At 46.4% G+C, this 27,254-nt stretch overlaps 1 protein-coding gene across 3 annotated transcripts in view; it reads left to right on the forward strand.

Moving 5' to 3' along the window:
- SMC1B (structural maintenance of chromosomes 1B) overlaps positions 1-27,254 on the forward strand; it is a 2,760,606-nt gene that overhangs the window by 65,428 nt on the left and 2,667,924 nt on the right. For all 3 annotated transcript variants that reach the window (XM_078673832.1, XM_078673834.1, XM_078673833.1), the window contains exon 3: positions 12,607-12,719. In XM_078673832.1, the coding sequence (XP_078529958.1) occupies positions 12,607-12,719 (113 nt within the window). The remainder of the gene's footprint in view (positions 1-12,606; positions 12,720-27,254) is intronic.

Here is a 27,254-nt window from a genome sequence, read left to right on the forward strand (position 1 = left end):
TATTCCGACGGAGCAGAACACGTCAAATCAGACAACAGGGTATCTTCGCGAGGTGCTCTAACCGCATCTCTGAGGCCTGGCCTCTTATACACAGGTTTATGGCTTTATTACATACACTGCATCCGTAATGTTTCTTTGAAGGACAGAAAAGACATCCTCGGAATCTCCGGTCCAGGCCCGTTCCCACACATATCTACAGTAGAGTTCCCACCCCGATCTCAGCATGTGGTGGTTATCGCGCAGCTGGACATTCCGCTGGGAACGGGGATGTGTGTGATCAGTCGGATCTTCGGGGTGCGAAAGCAGTGATTAATCCCCGCTCCTTTGATGTGAGGCGAGGTCCTACTGTAGGGGGCAATAAACTGCATCTGTTGGGCTAGGTGATGGCCTGGGATCAGGCCGGACAATCGGGCAGGGAGGAAGAGGTTATCAAAAGGGCCTGTTCTTTGAATGAGATGAAAGAGCGAGGGGGTTCAGCACGGGATGTGGCTCGGAGACAGGGTCGCGTTAGAGGTGCGTTTATGGCCCAAGCAGGAGAGACCGGGGGCTGTCGGGGCGCGGGGGAATGCTTGCGAGGCCGGGGAGTGAGGGGGAGAGAGACGCGCAGGCTATTGGCAATGGGCAGAGAGGCCTCGACACACAAAATGACTGCCACTTACGTGCATGATGGGGCCTAAAAGGGACAAGATGGCGTGGCCACTGTTTCACGATTTTCACTGTACTTTCAACAGTGGCTGGGGTGAACATAAATGAACGCCGCTTATATATACCTAATTTTGGTCATTTTCCACAGTGCAGCATACTGCCAATCTCTCAATTCCTCCCATGTAGGCACCTCTTCAAACACCATAAGTTGGCAGCTGTTTCCATATCCCCCCAATTTAATATTAACAGACATTCGATGTCTGGCACAATGTTGGGCCACTTCGTCAGCATATCGATTTCCTACTGTCACATGATCCGTGCCAGATTTGTGAGCAGCACACTTGACTACTGCCAGTTCTTTTGGTAATTGGATTGCGTCCAGTAATTCTTGTACAACTTTCCCATTTCTGATAGAAGTACCTGAAGAAGTCAGAAACTCCCTTTGCAGCCACAATTGGCCGAATTCATGCACAACCCCATAACCGTACTGACTGTCAGTATATACGGTTATTCTTTTGTTTTTCCCAATTTTACAGGCTCTTGTCAATGCGACCAATTCGGCTACTTGTGCAGACTTTACTCCAAATAGCCAAGATGCTTCGATAGTGCGTTTTACCGTAACTACAGCATAAGCAGCACTTAGGCCTACAAGTTCGTGTCTCAGACATGAGCCATCTACAAACAACTCGCAATCTTCTACAGGCAGGGGCATTTCTTTGATATCTGGGCGTGGTTTAGTACTGAACTCCGTTAGGTCAATGCAGTCATGCTCGACCTCTCCCTTTGCTTCTGCAATCAGTGACTCAGGCAACAAGGTTGCTGGGTTCAATATGTTACACCGAGTAATGACTACATTTGCAGCACCTACTAGGATCCTTTCTTACTTAGTCAGCCGACTAGGTGTGAGATACTGGGTTTCCGTTCTGGTCAGTAGTATTACAACTGCATGTGGAACATACACAGTTACAGGATGTCCCATAATAATGGATTCGCTTTGCTCAAGACTCGTGCAAGTCGCAGCTACAGCTTTCAGACATCCGGGTAATCCAGCAGCCACTGGATCTAAAGTGGCAGAAAAATATGCCACTGGACGTCTAGTCAACCCATGAGCTTGAGTTAGGACTGACAGTGCGCAACTATCTCGTGTATCACAAAACAGTGAAAATTCTTTAGAATAGTCATGCATGCCTAAAGCAGGGGCTGTACACAGACATTCTCGTAATTTAGTAAATGCTGTCATGCTCTCCTCATCCCATTCCACTGGGTCCTTTGCTCCTTTCTTTGTCATTTTGATCAAAGGTTTGGCTAGGACTGCAAATCCCACAATCCATTGCCTACAGTAACCTACAACTCCAAGGAACATTCTGACTTCTTTCTGAGTATTATGTTTCGAATTATCCTGATTCTTTCTGAAGTAACTTTTCTGATGCCCTTCTCTATCTAGTGCCCCAGATATTTTACCGATTTGGTACAGAACTGCAGTTAGTCAGGTGACACTTTATGTCCTCCTTCACCCAGATGGTTCAGTAGGGCAATGGTGTCAACAACACAGTCTTTCTGACTCTTAGACGCCACCAAGAGGTCGTCTATATATTGCACCAAAACTGAGTTTCCAGGTAAAGTTAAAGATTCAAGGCACTTTTTCAGAATCTGATTAAAGATTGAGGGGCTTTCTGTGTACCCCTGAGGGACGCGATTCCAAACGGACACGTGACTGTCGAAAGCAAATGAGAAAAGAAATTTGCTATCTGGATGCAAAGGAATCGAAAAGAATGTGTGACATAGGTCAATCATGGTGAACCATTCAGCATCCCAGGGAATCTGATACAGAATCACTGCTGGGTTCGGAACAATAGGGCAGCAGGGAACGACAATTTTGTTTACCTTTCTCAGGTCCTGTACTACCCTATATTTGCCACTAGGTTTCTTGATTCCAATTATGGGTGAGTTACACGGGCTACTCATCACTTCTTGTATGATGTTTGCTTCTAATAATCTTTTTATTTCAATGGCAACTCCTGCTCTAACTTCTGCACTCATTTTGTAGGGCTTGGTATTGGGGTAAACTGTATTTTCTTTCATGGCTATTTTTATTGGGTCAACGTTTGCCATCAGGCCTACATCTTTTCCCGTAAAGTCCCATACTTCTGGTTTCACTGTCTTTTGGAGTTCTTCAGGTAAGTCTTGTATAGTCAATTGTTTGATTTCTGAGTCAGGTCTGATTAACATTAACTTATATATTCCATCTTCGTCTGGGGTTTGAATTTCGATGCCCTTTGGTGTGCAAAAGATGGTGCAGTTCATTTTACACAACAAATCACGTCCCAGTAAGTTTACTGGACTGGTATCACAAACTACAAATCTATGCATTTCTTTGAAGTTTCCTATTGTAATCTCCATGGGCTCAGTGACTGGGGTACTAATCAATTGATTAGACACACCCACTACTTGGATTGCTTCTCCCGAGAGGGGTAGGTTTGGAACGTCTGCCGTTCTCACAGTAGAACAGGTAGCACCAGTGTCCAATAGAAAGGTGACATCATTGCCTTCAACCTTTCCTTCGATGTATGGCCCTGACTGGTCTACCGGCAAGGAGGCGCCAAGTATGCACTCCTCGTCCTCCCCTCTCAGGCCCCGTCAGTAAGGTTCATCACAGAGAAAAGTGTCATTCAACAGAAATTGCGAAGTTGCTGCATTTCTATCCTCGTTTCCTCTCCAGATCTCTATGTCATCACCCTGCGGTGTTTTTCCCTTATAATTCGGTTTAGGTGCACGGGGCAACTGACTTGCCTTTACCTGTTGCTGGGTCTTTCTTGGCCTTTCATTCTGCATCTGTGGATTTAAATCAGGGTTCTGAGGGTTATTATGCTGTGCATATGGACACTCGTCTCTCCAGTGCCCTATCTCTCCGCACTGGTGACAGGGAAATTTCTTTTTGGCTTCCTCTCGACTCATTTTCACTCTGGGCTTCCCTCCTCCCCCAGAACCTTGATTTCGGGAAATTTTATTCATTTTACCTATTTGTTTTTCCTGTTGTTCCGCTAGTTTTACTTGTGCCCACATAACCTTTTCCTTCAGAGCCTTTCGCTTGTCTGCCATCTCGTCCTCGCAATACTTTGCGTATCACAAGACTTCATCTATTTTCTTAGACTGCCAACAGATTTTATTGTCTTTGATCCACTGACAAATTTCAGGTCTTAAACCGTTTACAAACCTGTAAATGAAGTGGGTCATATCCTTCATCTCGATATTATCTATACCGCTGTACGTTTTAAACACCTGTAACAGTCTTTCATAGAAGGAGTGCACAGTCTCATCCCTTTCCTGCGTAGTTCTATCTATCTTGGTCCAATCAGTTTCCTTTGCAGGCACCTTTTTCTTTAGGTGTAACATGACCTGGTCGTATTTTCTCATCACCTCATCAGAGGGAGCTCCTGTAGCAGGGTCCCTCGTGTATTCTTTATTAGGCCAATCAACGGCAGTTTTACATTCGGTCCATAAATCCACAGGAACCACTATGTCGAAAAGCCCATCCAGGTCTTTCCATAGGCATTTTTGCACCTTTACAAACCTTTCCACTTGCCTGTACCATTCCACAGGCTTTTCTCGCAATTTTGGAAAGTCATTTGTAAAGGACACAATATCCTGTCTGGACCATGGAACGTGCACATATTTTCCACCTGGCACTTCTCTCATGGGGTATAACTGTTCTGGCTTGTCTGCTTTGGACCTAAGCTCTTCCTTTTTCTTTGCCCACCTGGCTTTCCATTTGTCTACATCTCCCCATTTTTGCAACACGGTCAATAATTCTTTGATCTGAACCTTCTTTCCTGACACATTCATATTTTCCAGATCTTTGTCTGAGAAATCTGCTCTGTAGGGTTTTTGTAATGGCTTTGATTTTGAAATATCTATTCCCATACTAGCTGCAGTATCTGTTAGTTTCTCATGGAACACTCGGGTATCACGGGTAAAGTCTCTTACAGATAAATAGAAGCTCTTCCTCGGAATAGGTATTTAATCTGTCTAACCCCACATTTCCTGCCATCAATTCTTATATTTCTATTCTCAACTTGTAGATGTCTAAAGGTTTTGACTGAGGAGTCTGTCTCTCTAATTCTCGACTCCATCTCTCAATCTCTTCAGGAGTCACTAAGGTGACACTCTTGGTACCTGAAGTTGATTCCATTTGAATCTCTCTCGTATTGAAAGGATTATGTCTCTTCTGCAAACTCCTTCCTGAGTTTCTAATCGGCAAATCCATTAAAGAAGCTTCAGATTCACACTCACTTGTCTGATCATCTACAATTAAGGGCTCTCTTCGGGGCTGTACTATAGTCGGGGAAATAATTGGGGCTTGTGGACTCACTTGTCTATCCCCATACAAAGGAACAACAGGTCCAATAGTTACTGGTATTGTCAAGGCTTCGGGGCTTGTATTTAACTGGGAGAGTTTCTGAATTATTTCAGTTCTCTGTTTAGCTAGAGCCTCTCGCTCCTTTTCCTCCAATAACCGTTCTAGGGATTTCTCATGTAATACCTGTGGAGTCAAAGTTGGAGCACAACTCGGGGCAGTGGGATGCGTCATACTTGGCCCTTCACCATAATAAGGTTTTGGGAAACAGCTTCCGGTGTTTAAGGCTCTCGGTCCTCCCTCATAAGGAGGTCTTGAACCAAAATCTCTTTCACCTGAATATCTTTAGTCTCCACTAAATGGTGGTCTTAGACAGGTGTCTCCGGTACCTATGAGTCCTAGGCCCTCGCTATAGGAAGGTATTTGACAGCTATCTCTTGGGTTTGCAGATCTATTCCCTTCCTGACACAGAGGTCGTTGGGAAGTGTCCTCTACACTAGACGATCTGGGACCTTCATTATAGGGAGGCGGACTTTTCATAAACATGTCATCTAATAATTCATCATCCGACTCCCCAGGGGGCACCCAATGTTTGCACTTTTCTGTCTTTTTCTCTCCCGCAGGACCACCCATTGCCATCATTGGAAACAATCCTTCCACAATCATATTCTGTCTCCACTGTTTCATTTTTTTATCTCGGGTTTCTTGTTTTAATTTCGGATAACATTTTGTTAACCCCTTGTCCAATCGGGGCTTGTCTCTCTCAAAAGCCTCGATCTCCCATTCCTCTAATGCTTCGTACTGCGTTAATCTAGGTCTGGGATGTAAATCATTCATTCGGGTTCTCAAATTAAATAAAATCCTGCCATTAAATGTTCCTTCTAACGGGAAAGCCAAAATTCCGTCATCCTTTGTGTATTCCGCCCAATTTTCCAACCATACACACGAGTGGTACCCTTTATCAAACATCATGAAAGATGCGGGGGTATTTGGTGGCGGTATGACACCTTCTCTAGTTTTGATAGGCTTGTCTTTCTTGAAATAATTCTTCACCTTATTTACAAGGGACAATTTTCTCTTATTTCCGTACATAATGCTAGAGTTATGCCCTTTCCACTGATCGTTTTCAAACCCTAAATGTCGTGGATCAGGTCTAGTATTCGGTCTATACGTGTGCCACATACGACTTCTGCGAGCGACTTTGTTTACAAATCACTCCCATTCCAAATGCGCCTTTTATTTTCGTGCAACCAATAGAATGCACGAGTTCAAAAATTTCGACCAATGGGTGCGCGGCCTTTCGCGAGACAGGTTCTCACGCTTCGGCACTCACCCCTCCTTTACAATTTCAGCTCCGCTACACACCCGCTGTTTCGACCAATACCAGCGCGGCACAGAGTGACGTCAGAGCAGCTCCGCAACTGACTCCCTCCTTTAAAAGGTAACGGAAACTTGATTTCTCTTTTAAAGTGCAAGTGCTTTAGTTATTTAACAACATAAACACATTTGCCACTGTACTCGAGTGTCTAGAAAGAAAAGATTATGTTTCACTGCAAGTAAACCTCTTCTGTCTACTTTTCACACACTACGGATAGATCTCTTCCGCCTACCCTTCACTCAAGCATTAGGGAACCTGCTACTTCTTTGACTCATCCACTTCTTTTCGGGATATATACTAAGTCTAAAGTTTCACTAGCGAACCCCTTTGCTATCACTCAAGCTTCGATGAACCTGCTATTCCTTCCGGTGTGACCCTTACTAGGTTATATCACAATAGAAGTTTTGCCAGCGAACTCGTTGCTATCATTTATTCAAACATATATTCAGAAAACCCTAATTAGTGCTTCCAGTTCTGCCTAACCTGGACCAATTTTCCTAGAGCCAGTGACCTCACCACGGCGTGGATTCTCCTCACCACCCGCTATTCAATTCCCCGGGGATTCCAGACAAACACTAAACAATTACTAACGAGTGGGTTAATACATAAATCAATATAACAATAAGAAAAACAATTTAAAACATTTCATAATTTTCAAAGCAAAAACATTTCACGTGATCGATCAATTTCAGAAGTAAAAATATTCACAATTTAGCAGCAAAATCTTTATAGCAGCATCCGACCTATCTAACTATCTTAACTAGTCCTACCTGACTTTAACTAGTCCCTAACCATAGCTCTGCTACCAGAAAATTACTGATAGAGCGCGCAGGTCACCAGGCCAATAATTTCACCATACACGTACCGGGCCCATAACACTTCTCAAATTATCTTATACATTAATCAGGTGACCTTACACTCTACTACCAGTAACCCTGGTTCCTTCCTATTTATTTCTACCTGTACCCGACTTACCAATCCACCGTTACGGGTACCTATGACCACAATGGATCAGGGAGCTAGCTGTGAAAGAAAGGCAGACAACCAAAAACCCAACATTTATCTTTCTTTGTATTTGTAAATGACCACAAACTCAGGAAGTTTTAAAGGTTTTATCTAGAATTCAGATTCAGAAAGCATACAGTTTATAACTAATAAGCAATCAATAATCAAGATAACAAAGAGCACATATCCATATAGAAAATATATCAGGGCAACCATTTATGAGTCTAATGAAAGATAAGAACAAGGAACACGCTAATCAAACTTGCAGAGATGAAATGTAAGATTAAATAACTCTAGATGGGGCAATCTTAGACACAAACTAGAATTTCACTACTGGGAAATACTTCAAGGTTGAATACGAGTTTGGGAAAAATCCTATACATCTATAGGAAGGGTAGAGAAATGGAACACGCTATAGTTCTAGGAACCTTACTTCAATCCACTCGAAAAGAGAAGATTATAAACCACATTTATATTTCATAAACGGTATGAAGTGTTGTACTTAAAGGAAGGGTAACATAGGAACATGCTAGAAAACAGCAATAACGTATGAGCTTTCATTCAGTAGTTTTGCGAAAGCATGGAAAATCAAATATGCGCAAGGTGTGTCTTTATTAAAGCAAAAGACAGAAAATAGAAGGTGCAGTATAGAATTTCAGCACTATATATTTACCTAGAATGGTGTGAAAACCAACCCTGGCCACGGATCAGTCAAGGACAGGAAAAACCCCAAGGAAGGACAGTCATCAATGGGACAGCAGGTGCAGAATGGACACCCCAGGACAGGACAGGAAACCCAGATTAGGACAGATTAGGACAGGACCACCAAGGCACGACCAGCACCCGCAGTTTGGAAGCAACGCCTGCGCTCCACCCTCTCTGCAGCTATCGGCCAGAACCCCGATTGGGTTATCGAACTCCCCAGCAAAGTGCTCCGCCAGCACTTAAGGTTTAGTAAAACCTCTTGAGTCTATGGACATTTCGGACAGAGTGCTCCGCAGCCCTCTGTATCAGTCACCTATTGAGTGCGTTGGGTCAGTGACAGGTCAGCTATTCGGACAAGTCGGACAATTTCTCTAGCTAAACCTAGGCTAGTTATACTGTTTTCGGGTCAGTGTACCACCCCCCAAATGTTGGCAGTGTCAGAATCCCCAATTTCGATTGGTCCCCAAGTAGGATAGGTCAACACACCAATCACAATTTACTTCTACAAGCTCACATTTACATATTCTGGGACTGCCTAGTGAATTTGGGGTTCCCATGACAGGCTCTACGGAATACAATGGAAATATTACAAATGTATCGTTTGCAGTACAGTTCGGCTCCATCCTGCTGGGTCGCAGGTCACTTTCTCAGGAGCATCTTGACTGTGGCTGCCAGCTGGCTGAGTTCCACTGTTCAAGGTTGTCTTCCCTCTGCCAGGGTGACATGCGCAGTAGAGCTTTTCAAGATGGATTCATGTGCGTCTCGCAAACCCTCAAGAACGTGGTACATGAAAAGTAAGCGAAAACAAATTAAAACACAGAAATAAATGAATACACTGTATACCATGAATAGCTACTCTATACCCCTTTATTTAAAAATATACTATGGCGTTAGGATTTTAGTGCAACAGACAACAACATAAAACATTAGCGCAAGCTTCACCATGTGAGAACACAGACAGCCATCTTAAAAGCAAGTGCGCAAGCGCAAAGTTTCCCACCAGAACTGCAAGTACGTCACGTCACGTGAGTGTGACTAACGCATGCGCAGAATGAAAACCCGCCAAGCAGCGGCCATTTTAGGAACAAGAGTTATTGAATTAGTAAACACATATGCAAGCGTCTCTAGGACACCCCAATGTCAGGATAAAGGGAAATTAGTATGACAAACAGATTGAATTATATTGTTATAAGTTATTCGAGGTTCATGAATCCAAGCAAGTCGCGTAATATGCGAATCCTTGCTCCATCACAGATACTTCTGGATTAATGTACCGGAAAAGATAAAATGCAATAAAGATATATAAAAAAATGTTTTTGCCTGCATGCTGTCAATTGCTCATGCTATCATGAGAACCTGCACACCCCTGTTGACTAAGGCCTCTACCCTAAAACTGGATTTACTTCGAGGCATATTTTTTATGAAAATGGTGGTGCAATGGAGCAAGTCACCTTGCTGTGCTGCCCTGTGTCAGAGGGAAAGGGCAGAAATGTGCTGTATTTATCCTATACAGTGCATTCCTGTCCTCTTCCTTTGCGTTGGCGCTGTTTTGGCAGCCAGAGCCAACGCGAGAACCTTTGCACCGTGGTGCAAGGGTTGCCTGTGTTGTAGGCAGGATTGTTTTTGGCCAGGAAGGGGCACCTTCCTGCCCAAAACAATCCTGAGAGGTTTTTTCCTCTTTCTACTTAAAGAGGAAAAAACGAGGAGAAATAGATATTTCTCCTTGCTACGACAACCCTGGCAAGGTGTAAGATTTTGGTGCATTCCCAGGTTTACAACTAATTGCAAATCTGGGAATGCATCAAAATCCATAGGCATTGCTTGGTCTATGAGATTGGAGAGCCCGCAACGCCTATGGAGTGCCTACCCAGGGCATGGTAAAGCAGTGCATTGATTAGTTCTGCGTTGCCTTACTTCAGATTTACAGAGCCATTCAGCCACACAAAGTGGCTTTGCGTGGCTTCATAAAACTGTTTTGACGGTTTGCTTCATGCATGTACCACAATGCGTGGTGCTAGCCTAACACAAAGCTCTCATAAATATGCCCCTTAGTAGCCGTGGTAGGTTTCCACATCCCCTCCATTGTGTGATGTAGGTTTAGAATGCTCATCTCCTTCATTTTTAGGTTGAGCCTAGAGTCAGCGTGCATGCGTTGCTCTGCTAGAGTTGCTGTATTCCTTCTGTAGAGATTGAACAACGCCAACACACACCCGCCACTTTTTGTTGGTTGCTTCGTCTGCCTTTACAAATTGCATTGCTCTCTCTGGTAAATAGTGTACCTTTGTCCTACCCTGTGGTTGTTTTGCCCCCCCCTCCCCCGGCTACTGGCCATGCTACATGAATCTTTTCATTAGTAGCTATGTTTTGCTCTACTTTTTCTTTAGCCCTCTTCTCACTGCTCCTTTTTTGTTTCTTTTTTAATTTACGTTGAAGGTGAGCGCGGCGCCTGCTTCACGGACGCCACTATTTGTTTTTAACAGACTTTTTTTAAATTAACTTTCAACTTAAGAGCTACATAAAATACTCAAAATCAAGGAATACAATGACTACTGTCATTCATGGGAAGAGACAGCAATATTAATATAGAATAGCTTACTTAGTATCAGATTTTTCACATTTTAAGTAACCAGCTCAATTGCATCCAAAAACGGTTATAATTTCAACTTCATAATTAAAACTTAAAGGTGCCGTCTAGTGTTTACAATTAACATTTAATGCTGGTTGCGCCACTAAAATATTACATTGCAATGAAGTAACAAATAACAAATGAGCCAGGCAGTGTCCTCTTCCCGTTGGTTCCTCTATTCACTTTCCGTTCGAAGCTGCAAACATGGAGTACTGTTTGCTGAGAGTGAGACTGGACTCTTGACTGCGACAGCAGGAGGCCTATTTGGAAAAAAAAGGCCTATCGCAGATGGTTAAAGACTTTGCTTCTCAGTGCCACTCCAGCCTGCAGTAAATAATATTATTGCGCTGTTCGGTGAACCCTTCGGAGGTGTCTGTGTGTGTATGCGGTCTCCGTGTAAAACTCCTACACAGCTGGAATTTGCTTTAAGTAAACTCATTTCTTCGAGTTAAGGGGTAAACAATAGATGCAGTACATAGTATGTAGCCATGGGCAGCATTCCTATATCCGCACCCGCCCCAAGCTCTGAACGCCGACGGACGGCACGGACCGAGACAGGACGAGGCGACTGCGACGAAGCACTAGATGTCACAGCGCCTAGGGAACAGCCACCTCTTTCAATGTTCAGTTTAGACACTGTATTCCAAATACCACGTGAATTCTTTGAAGCAACCATCACTTTCATCATCATCGTCCCAGAATGGTTATAAGTTGGGGCCTAGAGCGGGGCCTCAAACTCCCGAGCGGTTGCCGGGTGAGGTGAGGTCATCACCCACACAAAGCTGGGAAGAAGACACTTTTCTTTCCCTCCAGTGGACATTTAAGCATACAGGTTGCTGGTATATGTGTAACTCTGTATCAGTACATCTCTGTTATTTTTCACTTATACACATCATATGTTGTTGCAGTAGCTATTTTCAATCAAAGGTCCTGAAGAAAGCTGGGCTAATTGCTGTTATAGCTGAAACATGTCGACCAAACTGCACAGCGCCACAGAGTAGTCTTACTACTTGGCGTGTTTTTAATCTTTGACACTTGGACTTCTACAGTAACGCTCTTCGGAGTCCTGGTAGTCAATTTTATTTATTATTATTATTTTTTGAGCACTGCACTGTCTTTATTCACATCACTTTAGGGTGTCACAAATAAGACTATGGTCTTGACAACCGTTCCCGCATCGACACTAAATGGTCGACTCTGGGAGGGTAAGACTAGTGATTCCCATATGACGTAAACTCCACCACATGGGTGGTCTGATGGGAATCACTTTAGCCTTATGTGACTAATAGTCTCTGTTTTTTGCAACCCTTTGTCTCATACACTCACCACTAGTGCCTCACGGTCGCTATTGCAGTTACACACCGTTTTCAGACCTGGTCTGCTCTTATGTGTGTTTTGTACCTTGTTGTAGGGGAGCGAGCAGAAAGGTCATTAAATATTTCCCCCCGACCCTCCACACACCTGTTCTGTTTTTACAGCATTCCTATATGCCACAGTTGCAGATTAGACAATTATTTTGTTCCGCGAGTGACCTTTCCAGTGCTGGTTTAAGAAGGCACTATATAAATAGTGTTTTCCTTACATGCTTTTTGTCATGTAAGAATTAGTGAACAGCTGCAACAATCACGTGCTGGATTTAGCAACTGATATTAAAAAGGCAAACAATGCACACAAAAGGGGACAACTGGTATGTTTTCCAGTATTGGACCTTACACTCTTCATGATTGACAGAAGTACTTTTTTGTTATTATTAATAAGGTAATCACTTTCTATGTTTATTTTAAAATAGAAAGTTATGAGCGGTAGTACCTAACCATATCTGTACTGCTTTTTTGTTTTATCGTTTGAATTCTGCTCTGTCCTAACTATTTTTTGTTAAACTTATTTCTGTAGGTGGGTCGTCTGAGTTCAGGTTCAATGACAAAGTTGTTAGCCGATCTGTTTATATTGCGGAGCTGCAAAAAATAGGAATAATTGTCAAAGCAAGGAACTGCTTAGTATTTCAGGTAAATAATCTTGGTGCTTCATAGATTTCAATATAAACATTTCTTTAACTTTTGGATGCACCACTTGCTAGCATCTTCAAAGCGTTTGTTATAGTAATCTGTGCTTTTAATGGACAAGTCCTTGCCCTGAATAAAAGAGCCGTTATTACAAATAGGATGCACTGACCCGGTCTGCGCTGTGGCACATTTTTAACAGGGTGCACGGAACGCAGACTGAGACAGTGCGCCCTGTTTGACAGAATGCACTGTTTCCCAGTGCAGATGCCATCTTTCACCTCAATGGAAACAGCCCATTAGTGAAAGGCGAACCAGCAATTTTAAGCCTCTAGTCTGCTTTTAATTGTGCAGTGGTCTCCCCGACCTGCGGGTCAGATCGGGATAGAGATTGGCTACCTGCAAGGGCTGCCGGCGTGGGTGGTGGTGGGGGTAGGAGGGAGATGGTAGGAGTTGGCCCTGGGCCCCCATTTCCACCCTTGCTAGGGATGCACTGTCGGAGTGAGAGGCGCACTCATTGTGTGCTACCTCTATGTGGTGCACAGTCTCTGTTCCTGTTTCTTTGCCTCTGCACCCACATCTGTAATACAGCACAGAGTTGTAATTGTTTCTTCATTTGCATGGGGCCAAGTTCCCATGCAAATGAGGTTACGCCTTCTCATGATTGCGGTGGTGCAGTCTTCATTATAGAAGAGGCAGCACAAGCATCTGCTGTGCCTTCTATAATTATCAGTGTTGCGATGGCACTAGAGGCAGGCATAATCACCCGTTGCACCCCCGCGGCACCTACTTGAATATGGCCCTAAATGTTAATTGTTACTTAACCAAATGGTACTTATTAATTTGACATCAGGAGTATGAAGGTTGTGCGTTGTGTGACCAGTGTAGTGACCATCTTTGAGCATTATTTTGGCACAAGGGTATGAGCAGCTGCATGCAGGCGACCAGCTGAAACTGCGTGATCTGGTCAACATGAGTGATCATCTGATGTTACGCAAAGGATCTCCTATGTGCTGACAACCCTTTGGCAACCAGTGAAATGGGAATGGCAGCCATTTTAGTGGCACAAGTTGTCACTCTCAGAGACGTATGGTGCCAGTTGTCATTTGGCTTTTTAGATAAAGGTCATAGGTAATTGTTCTGTTTTTGGACATTACTAGTACTGCACAAATGTAATAATTTATCATCAAAAGCCTCTCTTTGGTGCAAATTCCAGCTGTCTACAAGACGCTGGTTCACTTGTGTGAGCAGTGACCATCCTGCCTATCACTTCACCACACTACACCACCCAGTCCATTTGACCAAGTTTCTACCTTACAGATTATAGGAATGTGCCCCTTTTTGACATGGTCACCCTCCACGTTTTGCCTGGTACTTGATGCAACTTGGAATGAAAGTATACTGGGTCCTGGCTAACCAGGTCCCCAATTTTATTTTCCCAATCTGTACCATTGTTCCACAATTGGCACCCCTTTACACTCCATGTAAGTTCCTAGTAAATGGTACCCCTGGTACCTAGGGCCTTGGGGCTAAAGAGGGTTCCTAAGGGTTGCAGCACAAATTGTGCCACCCTAAGGGACCCCTCACCAAGCTCATACAAAACTGCCACTGCAGCCTGCGTGTCAAGGTGCGGAGAAAAACCAAGAGCCGACATGGCACACATCCCTCTGTGCCATTTTTAGGAAACACTAAATGTGATATAGGTAAATCACCCCTACAGAAGGCCTTACAGCCGCAAGGCAGGGTGCACTATACCCCATGTGTGAATACGAGATCCACAGCTACATTATGTCTTCTGATAGATACATCTGCCGTGTGGATTCCTCACCTTGTGAATATCCCCCTGCGTCAGCAACATTCGGAAATTCTTTTCGTAGCTTCGCGCCGACGTGGACTCGGACGTCATAGAGGCACGGCATCGCTCGCGACTCCGCTGACGTCACCGACTCCTATAATAGGCCCATGCCGGCGTGATGACATCAGTTCCCTTTTTTCCGCGTCATCGACGCTAACGGTTTTCTAGGGATCGTCCGTAGCTTTAACTGTAACTTTGTTACTTTGTATTGCTAGTATTCCTTTATCTCCTCTTTCAACATGTCTTAGAAGAAGACTGGTTTTAAGGCCTGTGGAGAATGCGGCAAAACCATGTCCATTACGGATCCGCATGAATGTTGTTTATGGTGTCTTAGCTCCGACCACGATGTCGAAGACTGACGTTCCTGTAAGAAGATGACTCCTAAAGCCCTCCGGGAGAGAGAAGCTAAGCTTATTTTTGCAAAGCTTAAAGGAAGTAAAGAAAAGAAGAAATCGAGATTGCGGACTCGACGCTCGAGGTCAAGATCTCACTCGAGGTCGCGTTCGGATTCGCCCTCGGCCCATGCTTCGAGATCGTCAAAAAAGAAGCATAGGAAAAGATCTCATGAATCCCGGCATCGTTTCAAAGAAGGACTCGGGTTCTAAGCCGAAGTCGCAGGTGAAGCTGGTAGAAAAAGAAGTGATGTCTTCGGCTTCGGAAGAACATGACGCCGGAGTTGAGGCGTCGCATGCGAATTCGCCTGGTTCACCGAAGCAAACAGCGAATCGGTCACCGGTTCCATCCCATTCTCCGGATCGGGAGGATGAAGGTGAGGGGGAGATAGTTGGAGAGGGAGAGGCTCCGTTGCCCGAAGGTCTATCGACTCCGGTGCACCAGCATGAAGAGGAGGTCGACGTCGTATCGACTCCGCACCCCCAAGATCCACCTGGGAGTTCGTATCCAACCTTCCCGGCTCCAGGTCAGGATCCGACGCATTTTCTAAATTCAATGTATGGCATCTACTCCAGGGCTATGTACCCCTCTGGGATTCCTGTTGGTCCCACGGGTCCGATGGCATTTGGTCTGGGTGTCCCCAAACCTATGCCCCTGCGCCCTTTATGCCGGCTCCGGCGCCGCATTGGCATCTTCCGACACCGGTGACGCCTTCGACTCCGAAGCTATCGACGCCGAAGTCGACGACACCGAATCCTTCGACGCCGGTTCCATCATCTATGATGCTGAATTCCGAACGACGTCGTGGAAGTCTTCCTCGGCCGGCGTCGGGCTCGGCGCCGGCTCCGTCTTAGACGGAGTCGACAGTGGATCCAACGGCTTCGAAAGTGAAGCATAGGTCGAGGCGTGAAGCCCTGAGGCTGATGGAAGAAGAGAGCTATCGTGAGGAGTATTTGGAGGAGGGTGAGCTACAGGATCCTGAGGACCCTTATGAGGATATTTCGGTGGCCAGTGGTCTTGAACTGTCCCCAGAGTGGGATTTGGTTTCAGTGACAGACGAACCCTCTAAAGATGTGGCTCCTTACCATGTTGTAATTAAAAAAGCAGCAAATTTGTTGAACATTGCTTTACCTACTGCTGAGTTCAAATCAAATCTACTCACGGAGGTTCTTCACTCTCCGTCATCGGTGACTGAACCATTGCTGCCCTTTTAATGATGCCCTTAGAGATCCTATTTTAGAGGTTTGGAAGAAACCCTTGTCAACTCCAGCTGTGTCTAGAGCTGTTGCCAGAAGGTACAGGACTGCTCCAGATGACCCAGAATTTTTATCCATTCACCCTCTACCTGAGAGTTTGGTGGTACAGGCTGCCTGTTCCAAACGATCAACAGGAGCTTTTCCTCAAGTTCCATCTGAAAAGGAATCGAGAAAGCAGGATCAGGCTGCTAAAAAGGTTTTCTCCTCTGTCAGCATGGCATTAAAGTCCACAAACGCGACCTGCCTAATGGGGCGTTACATTCACGCACTAATGGATACTGTAAAACAGTTAGTGCCAAAGATACCGGAAGATGATAGAAAGGACTTCCAGGAGGTTATCTCGGACACTCAGTCTGCAGCAAGGCAGGTGATACAGAGTGGTTTAGACACTGCAGATTCTTTGGCGAGGGTCATGGGCTCTTCGGTGGCTACGAGGAGAGCTGCATGGCTGAAATCGTCTGAGTTTTCAACAGATGTCCAGTCTGCATTGATGGATCTACCATTCGACGGATCTGGTTTGTTTGGAAAGAAGGCAGATGCTGCTTTAGAACGTTTTAAAGACAGCAGGGCGACTGCTAAGTCGTTGGCTCTTCAGACCAGGGGCACTTTTGGAAGGCGTACTAGAGGATTTAGCAGATCTTCCTTTCGATCCTACAAATCTACGCAGCAGCAGCCACAGCAGCAGCAAAACACGATGTACAGATCTTATAGGGGCAAGCAAAGAGGCCGTTCTCGAGGCCGTCAAATTTCCTCCTCTTCCCCTTCCCAGCCCCCTGCCAACGCAGCAAAGCAGCCCTAGATCCGCCATTCCGGATCATGTGGGCCCAGTGGGGGGGCCGGCTTACCCATTTCCTACGAGATTGGGAATTGATAACATCGGATCTTTGGGTTCTCAATCTTGTAGGGAATGGGTATGCTCTTCCCTTTCGGGAGTTTCCCCCAAATTACCCTCTTTGCCAGGGTTATTATTCGGAGGACCACCTGCTTCTCCTGCAGGAAGAAGTCCTGGCACTGTTCCGAAAAGGTGCGATAGAGGTGGTTCCAGAGCAGGAAAGGGGTCAGGGATGCTACTCCCGGTATTTCCTGATTCCCAAGAAGGATGGCAGGCTTCGGCCAATTCTGGATCTCAGGATCTTGAACCTTTACCTGAAACAGGAAAAGTTCAAGATGCTCACTCTTGCACAGGTTCTTCAAGCGCTGCTGGAAGAAGACTGGATGGTGTCGATCGACTTGCAGGACGCGTATTTTCATATTCCCTTCTTGAAGTCGCACAGAAAGTATCTCCGTTTTACGGTTGGGTCGCAACACTACCAGTTTGCGGTCCTTCCGTTTGGTCTTACTACTGCGCCTCGAGTCTTCACCAAGGTGATGGCAGTGGTGGCAGCACATCTCAGGAGGTCGGGGATACCTGTATTCCCGTATCTGGACGACTGGCTGATCAAAGCGGAGTCGCCGGAGAAGGTGCTCCTTCATCTGCAAGAGACAACTCAGTTGTTGCACAGGTTGGGTTTTTCGATAAATGTACCCAAGTCTCACCTGGTGCCCTCCCAGCGCAACCTGTTCATAGGTGCGGTACTGGACACTACTGTGTGTCGTGCATTCCCTCCACCTCAAAGGATTCGCGACATACAGGAAATGATTCCTTTGTTCTACAATGGAGCGGTCGTTCCAGTCCTGAAGGTCCTTCGCCTGCTAGGTCTGATGGCTTCTTGCATTCTATTGGTCAACCATGCACGCTGGCACATGAGGGCACTCCAGTGGTGCCTCCGCAGGCAGTGGTATTAGCACAACGGAGATCTCAGGGAGTCAGTGAGGATCTCCAGAGAAACTGCGGCGGATCTGTCTTGGTGGAGCGTGGAAGGCAATCTGTCGCAAGGAAAGCCTTTTCAACTTTCTCCATCGGTGGCCACGGTAATAACGGATGCATCCACTCTAGGGTGGGGTGCTCATCTGGGGGACCTGGAGGTCAAGGGTCTTTGGTCTCCAGAGGAAAGGTTGCTTCATATCAACCTTCTAGAGTTGCGGGCGATACGTCTGGCGCTCAAGGCCTTCCTCCCTGCCCTTCGCGGTCGGTCGGTTCAAGTCCTGACGGACAACACGACCGCGATGTGGTACATCAACAAGCAGGGAGGAGTGGGGTCGCAGTGTCTCTGCAGAGAGGCTCTGCGTCTCTGGTCCTGGATTCAGGACCATCAGATTTATCTTATTGCAAATCATCTGGCCGGTGTTCAGAACGTTCGTGCAGACGGTCTCAGTCGGCAGTTCTCTGCCGACCACGAGTGGAGGCTTCATCCGGAGGTAGTTCGTCATGTCTTTCGGGCGTGGGGAACTCCTCGGGTGGACCCGTTCGCCACTCACTGCCCGTTATTCTGCAGTCTCCAGTATCCGATGCAAAGAGCTTTGGGGGACGCGTTTCAGTTGAGTTGGAGCTCTCAACTCCTTTACGCGTTTCCTCCCATACCCTTGATTCTTCGGGTTCTGAGGGAAATTCGCCAAGACCGGGCCCAAGTTATATTGATCGCCCCGGATTGGCCAAGAAGGGTGTGGTACTCAGACCTTCTCTACCTCTCCTCTCACCTGCCGCTCCGTCTCCCTCACACGGCAGATCTCCTCTCCCAGATGGAGGTCCAGGTTCTACACCCCCACCTCCAGACCTTACACCTTAATGCCTGGAGATTGAACGGGGCAACCTGAGTTCCTTTTCTCTCCCGCCTGACGTGGTGGATGTCATCTTGTCAGCCAGGCGTGACTCCACTAAGTCCATCTATTCTTATAGGTGGTCGAAATTTTTCACTTGGTGTGGGGAGAAATCTATAGACCCTTTGAGAGCCCATTTGTCTGATGTTTTCCAGTTTGCCCTTTCTCTGGCGCAACAGGGGCTTGCTGTTGGCACAGTGAAGGGCTATCTTTCAGCGCTGTCGGCATTTCTCTGCTTGCCTGACCAGCCATCTCTTTTTAAATCTCCTGTGGTTTTAAGGTTTTTGTAGGGCCTCACGAATAAGTTCCCTCCTACTCCTTTTATTGTGCCTCAGTGGGACTTAAATCTTGTTTTGACCTTTCTGATGGGTGCTCCCTTTGAGCCTCTTCACAAATGTCCTATGAGGCTTTTGACTCTTGAGACAGTCTTCCTCGTTGCAATAACCTCGGCAAGGAGGGTAAGTTAACTTCAAGCTCTTAGTTCCAAGCCCCCTTTCTTGTCCATTCATGCTGATCGAATGATTCCTAGGACCAGGGCTGCTTTTCTGCCTAAGGTGGTGACTCCTTTCCACCTTGGTCAATCTGTTACCCTCCCTACTTTGTATCCTCCCCCGCACCCTTCCAAGGAGGAGGAGAGATTACACCGTCTGGACCCCAAGAGGGCGGTGTCTTTTTATCTGGACAGATCTAAAGACTGTCGGTTGGATGACCAGCTCTTCATTGGCTTTGCTGGCTGCAAGAGAGGAAGAGCGGTCCATAAAAGGACTTTATCAAGATGGATCGTCCTCTGTATAAAGATCTGCTACTCTTTGGCCGGTAAGGAACCTCCAGAGGGTATAAGGGCTCATTCTACTAGAGCTAAGTCGTCAACCTCTGCATTGGCTAGAGGTGTTCCTGTAGAGGATATTTGTAGGGCGGCAACTTGGTCTTCCCTCCACACTTTCGTGAAGCATTACTGCTTGGATTCCGAGGTGAGGAGGGACTGTCACTTTGCACGCTCTGTTCTCCAGGATTTCCTGGTCTAGAAGAGTGGACAACCTCCTCCGGGAGTGGGGACTGCTGTGGGACTCTATTCACAAGGTGAGGAATCCACACGGCAGATGTATCTATCAGAAGAACAAGTTACTTACCTTCGGTAACGCTTTTTCTGGTAGATAAAATATCTGCCTGTGGATTCCTCACTGACCCACCCGCCTCCCCGTTGTCCACTCTTCTATGCCAGAGTTTCTATTTTGTATTTATTTTATTGTCAAGGAGTTGTTTATTTCAAATGTTTTATTGCATTTGCTTCACACTGTGTGTGTTACCTTGATATTTGTACTGCGTATACTGTGTATATGTCTACTGTCATTGGTCCGTCCGTGTGCCTCGAAGGCACGGAAAAAAGGGCGGAACTGATGTCATCACGCCGGTGTGGGCCTATTATAGGCGTCGGTGACGTCAGCGGAGTCGCGAGCGATGCCGTGCCTCTATGACGTCCGAGTCCACGTCGGCGCGAAGCTACGAAAAGAATTTCCGAATGTTGCTGACGCATGGGGATATTCACAAAGTGAGGAATCCCACAGGCAATTATTGTATCTACCAGAAAAAGCGTTACCGAAGGTAAGTAACTTGTTCTTCAATGTAACCCCAGATGTTAGTACCAAACATATTGCCTTAATAAACCCACACTGATGCCAGTGTTGGATTTGTTAATAAATACACCTAGAGGGTACCTTTGTGGTGTCCCCTGAAAACATACTGACTACTAGTGTTTTGACTGACTGATCTTGACCAGATAGCCACGACAGTCGAGTTTTTGACCCCCTGAGGGGAGAGCCTTCTCTATCGGAGGGCAGGAGGAAAGCCTTTTCTGGGCAGAGGTATTTACACCTTCTCCACGCAGGATTTGCATTCCAGGGCGGGAAGCTTCAAAGACCCTGCCGCCTTTTGTTATGCAATCCAGATATCTGCAGATCGTGGAGATGCCACCTGTCCAGACCCCACTTTTGGTGGCACTAGCTGATGTGGAGACCACCAGTTCAGGGTCCTCCAGCATTTGTTTTGGACATAATTAGCTATATAGGGTCAGGGTTATGCCGAATTCCCACAGGAAGTGGTCATAAAGAAGGTGTAGACACTCATACGATAGGTAGCCTGCTGGCTAATACCAGTCGCCCCCCTTAACGCCCCTAAATTGAGTATTTAGGTGACACCTTTGCACCCAAGATCACCGATTCGACGGATCAAGAGAAGTAGGGTGTAGAAGAGTCGCTGCCTGGCGAGAACTGCAGAAGCACTGCAAACTTGTGGCGTGTAACCCTGCCTACCTGCAACTCTCTCGACAATCGCGACAGAGTAACTCATCCAGCATGTTGGAGCTCTACCACAGCGTTGGATGGCCTGGCAGAATTTCAAAAATTACCTACAGTCTCCCTTGGAGTAGAGGAGCTACTCCCCTGCTCTCCTCAGGCACCAGCAAGCAGAGTCCGGTCCACCTCCTTGCAGCTCCCCGACCCGACCACTGCTGCAGATGACCAAGAAGAGGTACCAGTGCTCTGGAGGATCAGATATGCCTTCCCACCGAGTGTGAAGATACCAGCACCAACAGGAGCCATGCAGCACCAATACCCGGGATACTGGACGCCCTGCACCAAACACGAACAGTGAGCGGCCAGTCTGGATTCTTGCGTCACCGTAACAAAGTATCCAGTTTGTGAGTGGTCCAGCTGTCCTGATTTTGCTCCTGCCAGCTCTTTGTCCCTAACTGCACTGGCCCAGCCAACCTAACCACTGTGCACCAGAGCTGGCTGACCCAGGTACCGAAGAACCAGCTGTTCCCCCTTGCTCTTAGAACCCTTGCAAGCCAAGTCTCCGTTTGGGAGATCTCTGATTTGTCCCCAAATCCCCCTTCTCAAAAACGGCTGAAGAGATTTACACCAAATAACAAAAAGCACACTTTTTGAGTAAAGTTCTAACATTCTGCCAAATTTGGTGTAATCTCTGCAGCTGATTGAGTGTGTTCGCAGGTCACGTTCTTCGTAAATACATTAAAGTAAGTCATAACTCTATAATTAAAATGCCCGTCATTTTTTATTATTATTGATTTTTCATAACAGCCAATGTATACACATCAGTGTGCAAAACGCAAACATTACAACTCGTTTCCCAAGATATATGCTCCGTAGCCTTGAAGAACAATCTACTGTTAGCTAGCTAGGTTAGGCCCGGGAAAAATACTGCAATTGTTACATGTACTAGTTCCTTAAGTTGCCGTCTCTTCAACACAATGACTTTAGATGCACATTTGCTTGCGTGACAGTACAGGAATAGTTTCTCTGAAACCGCTTTTTTTAACCTTATTTTTATTATAATACTGCATTGTAAATCACAGGAATTGGTACATTCTAAATTTTCTAGTAATCTGCCCATGGTCCATTAACAAGAATGACTTTGCGATATGCATAGTGCACCAGGGTTTACTCACGCAATCATTATTTGTGCTTAAAGACCACATGCAGTAATTACAATGATAAGAATCATATAGTAGGAAGAAACAAAACTATAACATTGCGCAGCAGTGACTGGTGATGGAATTTGCTCTAAATATTGAGGTTACCAAACTATTAATCTTAATGTAGTGGGACCGGGCATCTGCCCATCATTCAGGGTTTTTTTGATCGGTGTAGGAGGGGGCCCCACTGTTTGGCAATATCGGACTTTTCTGTGTACAGGTGGTCGGACTATCCCTTGTCTCTGTATGTGGCAGCCCATACCAGCGAGACCAGCAATTTATTCAGGGTAGCAAACGTAGTATCCGGGATATGTCAGAGTGTATTCTGTAAAGCATACAAGCACCCATGCAACATGACCAATCCAGCCAATGCAGCATGCCCCATAATGGAGAGGGGGAGCCTGTTCCAGAACTGAATTGACTCAGTCAGATTCGCGATTTCTGTCCCTATATTTAGGGCATATTGATCCTCAGTCCTATGTGTCCCCGGTATACCAAGATACCTAAAATGATCAATTTCCCAGCTGAACTTTACCGGCGGGAGGTCTTGTATAGCCATTTGTGTCAGTGCGGCTAACAGGAAGATGACAGTCTTACGATGATCCTCATAGACCAGATGGGGTACCACACGGCTGAGGCGAGTGGCTAGAATCTTAGCCCTATTTTTACATCAACTACCAGTATTGACAGGGGCCTATATGATCCCGGATCTCGCGCGTCCCTACCTGTTATGTTATGTTATGTTAATTGAGGCTTATTGAGCGCACTAACACCCGAAGGTTTCTTGGCGCTAACTGGAAAAACATGTGAATGAACGGAAAAGAATTTATTCAGGAAGGGTAAACAGAAGAGTCTTGAGGAGTTTCCTGAACTGAAAAAGGGAGTTGCTAGATTTAATAGTCAGAGGAAGGGAGTTCCAGAGCCTGGGGGCAAGGAAAGCAAAACGACGGCCACCAAATTTATGAAGTTTAAATTTGGGGATGACAACCAAGTGATGGGAAGCTGAACGAAGGAAGCGGGCAGGTTGGTACAAGGTAATCCGGGATTTCAAAAAAGCAGGGCAAGGACAGTGAAGGGATTTGAATGCCAGGCAGCCCATCTTGAAGGCCGCTCTCTCCTTCACTGGCAACCAATGGAGCCTGTGAAGCAGGGGCCTTGCCGATTGCCACTTAGGGATCTTGAATATGAGGCGGGCTGCCTGGTTTTGGACCACCTGAAGACGGTGTAAGAGGAAGCATGGGAGTGCATGATAAAGGGAATTAGAAAAATCCAGGCGCGAAATGACAAGGGACAAGACGACCTGACACAGGGCCGCGTGTGGGAGTAGGTGCCTGATCTTCCGGATTTTTCGTAGTTGAAACATACACGAAGAAATCGTGGCACCCACTTGGGCCTTAAGTGACAGTTCGGCATCGATTGTCACCCCCAGACTCCTGACGGACTTGAGAGGTGTCGGGGGGGAACCCAAGTCAGGAGGCGAAAACTGCGGGCCCCAAAAAGCGGCACTGGCGCCAGGAAGGAGTAGCTCAGTCTTTCCAGGATTGAGTTTCAATTGATTCTCATTCATCCATTGATGGATATGGATCATAGCGGCGTGGAAGTTGTTAGTTGCCTGAAGAGAATCGAGTGGAAAGACGAGCTGCAAGTCGTCAGCGTAATTGAAGACGCTGACGTCCCAGTTGTGAAGGGAGGAAATTAAAGGACGCAAATAAAGATTAAACAATAGCGGGGAGAGTGAAGAACCCTGGGGAACACCGCAAGTGATGGGGGATTTGGTTGCAGTGAAGGGGCCAAGGCGCACGGCTTGAGATCTTCCCGTCAGGAATGACTCCACCCACTTGAGAGCCATGCCCCGGATGCCAGCTTGTTCGACACGGTGGAGAAGGATGTCATGATCCACCGTGTCGAACGCGGCAGACAAATCCAAGAGAACCAGAGCCTGCGGTCTCTTGGCATCTGCGTTCTCTCTCAAGGTATCCATGACTGCCAGGATGACTGCTTCCGTGGAATGGGCCGGCCTGAAGCCGGCCTGATTGGGCTCAAGGAAGCCCGAGCTCTCGATGAAAGTGGAGAGACATCCGGTGACATGGGCCTCAATCAGTTTTGACAAGTAGGGCAGCAACGATATTGGGCGGTAGTTGGAGAGTTCGGCCGCATCAGCCCCTGGCTTCTTCAGCAGAGGCAAGAGAATAGCCTCCTTGAAGGTTCCAGGGACTGTGCCAGAAGTGAGCGAGGCATTCAGAAAGGGAAGTACACACTCCGGCAATTTTAAGCAAACCTCACGCAGTACCGCGGGAGGACAATGATCCTCCGGCGAGCCCGATTTTACAGAATTGGCTAGCTTCGCCAGGGAGGGGGGATCCAGAATGGGAATTGAAGTGAAAGAGGATAGGTTGCCCGGGGGGGTGTCCAGAGATAGTGACGGCCGAGGAGTAAAGATGATAGAATTTTTTATTTTAATGATTTTTTCAGAAAAAAAGAGGTTGAGAGCATCACAGGTCTCTTTAGAGGGGGTTTGAGCTGGAAGAGTCCTATCGTCCGTGGTCAGTTCGTTCATAATCCTGAACACCTCACGAGATTTGTTGGTTGCAGTGAGGATTCTGTCGGAAATATGCTCCGATTTGGCTGATAAAATAGCCAATTTATATTCCCTCCGAGCAGTAACAAACAACTGTCTGGAAGACAAGGAATAATCCCGTCTCCAGATACGTTCCCATTGGCGTACCTCAAGTTTCATTTGCTTGAGGTTGGCCGAGAACCATCGGTTGGCATTAGGATGTCTGGTACAGGGGAATTTGACTACAGGGGCAAATAGGTCACTAGCCCCTTTCAACCAGCTGCAGATGTTAGAGTCGAGCCTATTGATATCCTCACAAGGGAGGGTGCTCGGACAGGTAGAGGCCAGGGTAGTTATAAAACCCTTGGTATCGTAGTTCTTCCAATTGCGTGCAGAGCCCCCTGCCCTTAGTGGGGCCTTAATTCGCCCACTGAGTTTGATGGTCAGGTCGACTATGAAATGGTCTGACCAAACGCATGGGAGTGTAGAAGGGGTTGAAAGGGATATATTCGAGGTCCAGACCTGGTCTAGTATGTGGCCTTTTGCGTGCGTCGGAGAGGTGACTTGCTGACTCAAATTCAGACTAGTCAGAATCTCAGATAGTGCTGTGGCATGTGCCCCAGCGTTGGTGTCCTCAAACCAATAATTAAAATCCCCAAATAGGGCAAAGCTAGGTAGTGAAGGCAAAAGGGCAGACAGCTGTTCGCAGAGTTTCTCTGCGAAGTCTGGCATGGGGCGGGGCCCCATGCCGGAAGCATAATTATGTGGGCATCTCTCATAGATTGTGGGAGGATTCCATTTATCTTAGCTTCTTGCAGGGTCTCAAATAATCTAGGGAGTTAGAAGTCACTGTACGTCTGGTAGAGTGCTATTGGTAGGCCATCTGGGCGTGGGGCTTTGCACCTGGCAATCGTCCACACAGCCTCGCATAATTCATCTAACTGAATCGCTGCCCCCCAAGGCGTGTGCTTGTTTTCCCGCAATTTGAGAGAGTGGTTTACTCCTGAGGAAGTCAAGATTGGTGAGCACTGAGGTGTCTGGGGATTCAAGGTATACTGCGGCTAAGTGTTAGTTCATGCAGCCATTAATTCCTGTCTGTGTATTTATAATGCTCCCATCCAGGTGTATTAACGTAAGGATCAGCGGGGCGGGCGTTCCCTCCACAATAACCATGCGAGGGGCCTTCTCGATTTGTCTCCTTCTTTCTGTAAAAGCTGACGATATTCCCGCCTGGTGAGACAGTCGAGCCTGTCCTATATTTAACTCACCTGGCGGTGGGCCTGTAGCAAGGAGTCATTATGTGGCGTAGTTGGTTGTCATCCATGTTGCAACCTGGAAAGATAGTCTTCCGCTTCTTTTAGTTCTTTCTAGCTTGCGTCTCGTCCCTCCAACTTTAGAGAGACACTCCCCTCGGATCACCACCTTAAGTGTGTCTCATTCTATTCCTCTAGTGCTAGCAGTGGACCAGTTCGAGGTAAAGAATCCAACAATTGATTCTCTAAGTTATGTACGTAACATAGGGTCCCTAAGCACATCGGGTTTTAGCCGCCAAATGGGCAGCTTCGGTCTGGCGTGGATTGGACCCCACTTGAGCAGGACTGGGCGTGGTCCGAAAGGAATCGTGTCAGGATACAGTTCTGTATGGTAGCTGGTACATTTACTTGCTGGAGAGGAGGAATCTATCTAGTATACTGCGGACATCTCGTGCCGGCATATAACCGGTGTATCCCTGCACCTCCGGGTAAGTCTCTTGCCATATAACCACACACAGCAGGCAACGCATCACGTCCTGCAATGCAGCAGTCATGCTAGGCTTGGTGTTTATTTTTGGGGTGTGTCTATCCATTCTGCCATTGATTATACAGTTGAAGTCTCCGGCCCAGATAATGGGTATTGCTGTATATGTAAAGATGAGTTTTTCGACTTCCAGGAAGAAGCCGCCATCATCTACATTGTGGGCATATATGTTGGCGAGGCATACCTCCATTCCATCTTATGTGGCATGTATTATTCAGACCCTCCAGAATTTCGCGTGATTTTGTGATTCGCTGCGAAATCGGCAGTTTTGTAAAAATGCAGCGATTTTATTTATTTTTTACAAAAAGTGCCCACAAAATTGAAGAAATGAGTCTGGAATAGATTATTATCGTATGAAATACAACTTTGTGGTATTTCATACAATAATAATCTATGGTTAAGCAAATAGGCTTAGCCAGCCTCCTCGATGTAAAGTGAATAGCTGTGGGAAGTAATTTTTTTTGTAAAAACATTTTTATTTGGGGGTATTAAA

Source organism: Lissotriton helveticus, chromosome 1_1 (assembly GCF_964261635.1).
Source record: "Lissotriton helveticus chromosome 1_1, aLisHel1.1, whole genome shotgun sequence".
Lineage (NCBI taxonomy): Eukaryota > Metazoa > Chordata > Amphibia > Caudata > Salamandridae > Lissotriton > Lissotriton helveticus.